A 7107-nucleotide genomic window follows, 5' to 3' on the forward strand; every position below is an offset into this window, starting at 1 on the left:
TTTAGGGTTAAGTTGTTGATGAATTTTCAGACTGTCAATAACTTAAGCAGATAATTAACGAATGCTCTACCTTGATTTCTCAAATTCTGGTTTAGATCTGAATTAAAATATAACTCTGGTTTAGTTCTGAATTAAAATATAATTCTACTTCTACTACGATAAATTCTGAGTGCTGGCCAAATATTTATATTCTTTAGATGCTGCTAACATAAGGACACGGTTAGGATTAGAAGGACATTCCTTTCAATTTGTTTTTTAAAAATAAAGAACTAAAACATGCTCAGCTCTTATTTATTCTTCTGTTAAGGGTTCTATTCTGACCAACTTTATAGAACATCACCTACATGTCTTCAGAACATCTAAGACATATTTGGTAAAGATTAAATCCAGAATCCTGGAACTGTAAGGCAGGCTGAATTTTTGTTCTTAAATTTTCTATTGCATCTATAAAAGTGAATCTGAGCTAATCAATCCCCAGGAAAGAATTTGCCTCCTTCCCAAAACTTGCCTCTTGAGAGCTTGTTATCCCCAGGCAAAAACAGATTATCTAGTGCTCAGACTTGCTGCTTAGTTCAGAAAACTTTAACAAGTAGTGTAAAATAAACTGTCACTAAAAACAAAATAACAACAGTGGGCAAACAAAACAGGGAAAAACATGTGATCCTCACATTTCTTATCAAGTACATTCTCAAAAGGTGAACAGGACAGCTGGCTCAGTGGATCTAGGTAAGACAGCTAGGTCCGAAAACAGAGGACTCTACTGTAAAAGAGAAGTATTTAAACCAGAAGCTGCAGTGGAACACAGAAAACAGAAAGGAGACTGGGAAGGAGCAGTGTAGTCAGGCATATAACCAAGGCAAGAATCAAGCAGAATAAAAATTAGGTGAGGCAAAATAGAAGAGCCAAGGACTTAGAACATGGAATTAAAGCAAAACAAAGGCGGGCCGGTATTCGTGAACTTAACATTACATTCCACCCAAACCAGTAACACAGTTCCCTAGTGAACCAAGCCTGTGGTGCAGACAACCCACACCTGACACAGCTCCTGCACACACCAACAGGGAGAATGGTAAAAAACAGGAAAGGCATGAAAACTACAGTAATTCAGGTGTATATGGATTGATGTATTATCTACACTGAAAAAGTATGAATTAAATTTATGTTTGTCAACAAATAATCTTTAAAATGCTGACCAACTGAACTGTAAGTGAAGAAAATCAGATCCTATGTAGTCCCTGTATTTCTTCAACTAAAATGAACTCTATCCTTAGAATACAACTGGGTTTAAGATGGGGGAGAGAAAAAGAAAATCAGAGAGGAGTTGGCTTGTATGTATGTATGTTTCTTTCTTTCTTCCTTTGAAGTGGTTATCCTATTTTTCCCACGGACACATTTTCAGTCTTTTCTCCTTATGCCCACCAGACACACAATCTGAAAAACAAATATCCATGTCAGAGTTTCTACCAAATGAATGCCAAGGTATTGTCTCCACTGCCTTTTCCCATTCAATTCCCCACCAAACTCAATGACCATTATATGGAAGTAAGCGGCTTAATATTCCTTTAGAACATTCCTATGCCACTGCTGTTTTTCCAACTGGTTACTAGAACTCTAACCTAATCTCTTATCTACTAAACTCCACAGATACACAACCTAATCCCTTATCTTCTAAATTCCAAATGAACATTGCTTCATTCATAACCCTGGGCCTAGGTTAAACTGAACATAGTGTTACTTTTATTCGTATATCTACAGTTTTTCCATAACTGAGAAGTAACCCAGACACTTCTGTGGTGTGCTCCAAGGACAAAGAACAAGATAAACTCAAAGGGTCAATACTGCCACAACAAAGAGTTACAGGACTCCTATCACTCTGTCACAATGTGACCACTGCGATGTCCCAGAGCCCTCCCAAGCAGCATGCCCTGTCCCTTTCCCATCCCATTTAAGGAAAGACATTAGCCCCATTTTTCTCTCGCTCAGCACACTGAAAGCATAGGTACTCTGCCCAGTCAGCAGATGACTTGCAGGTTCCCTGGCTATAAAAACAGACAAGCAACCCATGCTCATCGTCGACTTTCCCTGGCTACCAGGAAGTCGGCCCACTGTTCTTGCAGCGACCCTTCTCTTTAATAAACTCTACCTTCCTTAACATTCTGCCTTGTGTCTGCAAATTCTTTTCCAACCCGCGCTCGGACCACAACAACTCTTATGTTAAATCCATGTTAACATGATGAAAATGTCTCTATTACTCTTTTAGTTGAAGGTAAAGAATGAATTCTCGTTATTATATTCTGTTGCTTTCTTGGTATGCTGCTTCATATCACGGACTCTTTAAACAACGAAAGGGAATACTGCCACCCTCACCTTCCTGGAAGAGGGGGAAGGGCATCAGAAACCAAGTTTATAAAATAAATTTCTATCAGAGAGTTTCTGATCTTTGAGTAAATACAAACTTATACATAGAAAATTTTTTCAAAACTGAAAGACTGAAGGCAACAGTGAAAAATTCAAAGGCTGCAAATGTGAGCTTTCTAAAATCCTGTTTAACTAGAACTTGACAGCTGTAAAGAAAACCATTTGTGCCTTACATTTGTCTAACCATAACACCTAAATAAGCATCAGGTCTAATCAGCTATAATGAAAGAACTGTTTAGCCAATTCATTCTACACAGGAACAGTATCTGGTAAACAACAAAATATATTATTATATTTTTGCTTTTAAGATATATAAACGCCTATTGTTCTACACCTTACTCCAGAACCTACAATATGATTGTTGTCAGAACACGTCTCCCAAGATTTCTTAGATGTGTCATTGGGTGGAAGATGGCATGTATCTTCAAGAACAAACTTCCACTCGAGGCACCTCGTTCACTTTCCCTTGGTTGGCATAAATGTTCTAAGTTCTCCTGGCTGTGACTGTTCCCTCCCACCTTGACCTCTGCCATATCCTCACCCTGTATAGGAACTCTGTTCTGCTTCCCATCAGAACAGAGGAGCCCCTTCTGTGTTTCTTCCAGAACCAGGGCTCCAACAAAGGCCTACTTATTTGAGGTGTTCGCCTTGGAGAGACGGCGTCTCGAGAAGGTAAACGGCTATACAGGTTTGGAGCCCAAAGGGTTCCGGGAGGACTAGAAAGCAAGCCTAACGCAGAGGTTCCTGTGGTCGCTAGTGGACACAGAAGGGCCTCAATGTTCATGGAGGACTCAGCGCAGAGGCGGTGCCGGCGGGGCGGGGCGCCGGCACGGGTGAGGGCGGTGCCACGGCCAATTCCGGGCAAGCACCGCGGGAAGCGGCTCCCGGGGGCATTCCCGACACAGCAAAGGAGAGGATGCGGAAATGCCCTCGGAAGTGGCGGTTGCCCCCTGACGGCAGTGCGCCCGGCGCGGGGCGAGACTCACCGTGCGACTCGGGCTGGGACCCCGCGGGTGGCGGCGGCGGCTCCTGATGTGGCAGCGGGGAGGTGGCGGCCAAGGCCGAGGCTGAGGCCGAGGCTGAGGCGGAGGCTGAGGCCGAGGCCGAGGCCGAGGCCGACGTGATGAGGAGCCTCTGGAAGCGGTTGGGCGGCCGGCAGGGCACCTCCAGGCCGGCCGCCAGTTTGGCCTTGTTGGCGCTGGTGAGCCTCTTGAGGTGCACGAGCAGGTGCGGCTGGTCGCGGCGGAAGTGTGGACTGTGGAAGTGGTGGAGGGGCCCGTCGCCCGCCGGCCCGCCGCCCCCAGGCCCCGGCTCGGGCCCCGCCGCGCCCGGCCCGCCCAGCACCACCTTGCGGAAGCCGTAGAGGTTGAGCTGGCGGATGAAGCTGGTGAAGTTGGTGGTTTTGAAGAGCTCGGGCTCGGCTCTGGCGCCCCGGACGCCGCCGCTGCAGCCGCCGGCCCCCGCCACGGGCGGGCTGAGCAGCTCGGCCTCGAAGAGCGGCTGGTCGATGAGCAGCCCCTCGCCGCGGCCGTCCCAGCGGATCGAGCGGTACCGGGGGCTGTTCACCAGCCGCCACAGTTTGGCGGGGAAGTTGTTGGGGTTGATGGGGGTGGAGAGCAGCGCCTCCTCCATCGCCCCGCCCGGGCCCTGGGCCTCGCCCCGCCGAGCTTGGCTCTCACACCCCGTTCTCGATCCCCCCCAACCCGGGCCTTCGCTTCTCCCTGCCCCCTCCTGCCAGCGCCAGGCCGCCGCCGCCAACCCGGGGACCGTTGGTGCGCGAGCCCCCGCGGCGCCCGCTGGCACAGCCAATGGGGCCTCGAGTTCCCGCTGCGCGGCCGGATGCACCGCGATCGATCCACCCCCTGAGCCCCAGCCGCCTGGCCACGTGCAGTGGCGGGGAAGTCGCGCTTTCTCGGCGTCCTAAACCCGCCGGAAGGGCTGGGAACCGCCGCCTGCCAGGTAGTGTTACGTCCTGCAAAGAGATCGGCCCGGTTAACCCCCGTGGAATGCTGAGACCCATATTTCCCTGCGGCCGGCGGAGCTGTGGGACTTGAGAATTAAGCAAGTGAGCAGTGGGGCAGTACAAAATCGGACGTTTCTCGACAGAAAAGGGCACAACTCTATAACCTTAGTCCTAACAGTTGAATTGCTTGTCTCTCCAAATAAAAATGGTGATGGTGGTAAGGTATCCTGAATACACAAATTCACCTTTTAGAGAGTAGCATTTTACATGTTATGAAATATACTCTTTTCAGCCAATATTTTTCCCAAGACCGTTTACCCAAAGTGGAACGAAAACGGAAGGAGCCTGTGAGGAGGGAAGCAGGAAGCAGGGAGACAGGTACAATCCCGTGTGCCTGATCAACCCGCTGGTGAAATTTTAGATATTAAAGAGAAATAAACCTCACATGAGATGGGCTAGAACCCTGTAGGATCCATAAGCATAACTCCCCTATCTGATCAATAACTAAGCTTGTGCTGATAAAAAGAGAGGGCCATTTAAAAAATGGAAATGGTTGGGAGGAAGGGGTATAATGTTTCAGTCCTTTCTCATGGTCAAAGAAAAAATGAGTATTAAGTTTTCTTAGAAACTGAAAATGAAGAAAAAGACCCAACAAAGCAGCACTAATATAGAGATTTTATTTAAATTGTATCGAGTTTTTACAGCACATTGCATGTTTGTCACAACGCAACTGCACAGTTTGGATTTTTGGCCACATCATGTCACTTACACCCACAAGAGCTCTGAAAGGAGTATTTGATGAATACATCTGAGCTGAGAGCCCAGAGTCTCTCTCCAAGGCCATGCAGTATGTTCACTGATGGGACAGCCCCTCAAAACAGCCACACAAAGTAGACAGATACAGTCTCCTCAAACGTTGCCAATCGAAGTGCAGTGAAAGTCAAGTTAATTAAAAAGCCACTCACAACTGGCAGTAAATTTTAATGACTGAGAAAATGCTTAGAAGAATTTTATGTATCGAGACAAGGAATAGTTTGTTATTTTTTCAATGATCTCAGGAATTTCCCGGACACAAAATCTCCATTATTCAACTCCATTTAAACGAAAAAAAGTTCCGCTAGACTGACCTAGATATGCCAAAACTTTTTAGGTTACATCCATGGCAAATATAAAAGCACAGATGCTTCTCAGTAGGGCTGAAGAAAAGGTCAGGACAAATAACAGTTCTTGTTCTAAATGCAGATCCTAGTTATTTTCGAATGAAAATTTTTTTTCTAGGAAGAAGCATGAACAAGTAGTAGTTAGACGGCTACCATAATTTTAAAACAGGGTAAGCCTAAGGGTAATTTACCTTCCATACACCAACGAATTAAGTAAAATATATAAGGAAATCCTAGTGGTTTCATTATAGGTCAAGGAGACTGTATCTGTCCCAACCACAGTACATGGCTATATCACTGTATCTTTTGGTTAAGTGCCACTGGTACATATTAAGATGGAAAAACAAAAACAAAAAAAAACCCTTTGGTCCAAATGGACGCATTTTCTCTCCCAATTTTGGTATCGAGGCTTTATTCTCTTCTGTTTGGGTTCCATTGTTAAGTGCACAGAAATAGACAGCAGCATTTGTACTGAAACCCTCACATACCAAACAGCGTATTCTAGGAGGTAAAAACCAAACACTAGATTCTACCCTCAAGGTGTCAAGTGTTCAGGATAAGAAGCAGTGTGACCCAGAGGAGGCAGCAGCCAAGGGAAGGAGGACATGTGGGAAGAGGGCAATGGAACAACAACCAAAATAAACAGTGTTTTATTTTCATGCCAGGAGAGGATCAAGGTGTAGCTCCTGTGTTAGCACCAGGACAACTAGGAAAAGTCAGGCGCAAAGGGTAGGGCACAATCAGCAAATATTTCACAAGGATAATTTCTGCTTTTCCCTTCTCATTCTTCACAGTGCATACCTCGAGAGCTGCCACTGAGTAACAAAGACTCCTGCCTTCACAGCTCAAAGTAACTGATTTCTGCCAGGACTGAACGTCAGCAGAGTTTTCCTCTGCTCCCAAAAAGGTCTCACTCCCTAAAACTGTCCCCCTAAACTGAATATTCACTGATGCTGGCTGATGAGCCAAGTGAAAAATACAGCAAAACCTCCACTTGCTGAACCAGTCTTTAAACCAAACTCCACAGAAAGACAGAGCTAATGCAACTAGAGGGAGTGCCTCTAAGGACTGAGCCTTCATGCACAGACACAGAGCACAGAGGTACAGGGTATAGTTCATTTCAAATAGGATAGGAATTCCTATCTTATATACTATAATCTGCCTTTTTCACGGTGGAGGAGAGATGGATCTGGTTATCATTTGGAGTTTGGTTATACATATGCCTTTCTATTGCTGTTTGGGGCACACATCACCAGGCAGTATCTATGAAATCATCATCTTGTGACCCCAGGAGAAAGAAACTGGAGCCACCAACTCAACGTTAAGCTTCCAGACTCTGGGTCTGGATCAGGACCATTACCCCAAGGTAAGGGGCTCACCAGTAGAGGACCTCCTGCCAAATTGGAATTCCTCTGCTCCAGTCTCATAGTACCAAGGAGGATTTCTCAAGACTGTATCTTTGAGCTCTGTGATTCATGAGCCACACCAAGGAACCTTCAAAACTACACCTGAAGCAGATCCTCCCTTCAAACCTGCTAAAACTGGACAGGTCTTCTCCTCTGGCAT

General features: G+C 46.1%; 1 protein-coding gene across 1 annotated transcript in view; it reads right to left on the reverse strand.

Moving 5' to 3' along the window:
- HSF5 (heat shock transcription factor 5) overlaps positions 1-4050 on the reverse strand; it is a 51136-nt gene extending 47086 nt beyond the window's left edge. Inside the window, exon 1 of the mRNA XM_027087195.1 lies at positions 3405-4050. Coding sequence (XP_026942996.1) covers positions 3405-4050 — 646 coding nt within the window. The remainder of the gene's footprint in view (positions 1-3404) is intronic.
- Between the last annotated feature and the right edge of the window lie 3057 nt (positions 4051-7107).

The sequence above is a fragment of the Aethalodelphis obliquidens genome, unplaced genomic scaffold, assembly GCF_003676395.1.
Source record: "Aethalodelphis obliquidens isolate GAN/ISIS:26980383/991018 unplaced genomic scaffold, ASM367639v1 scaffold58, whole genome shotgun sequence".
Lineage (NCBI taxonomy): Eukaryota > Metazoa > Chordata > Mammalia > Artiodactyla > Delphinidae > Aethalodelphis > Aethalodelphis obliquidens.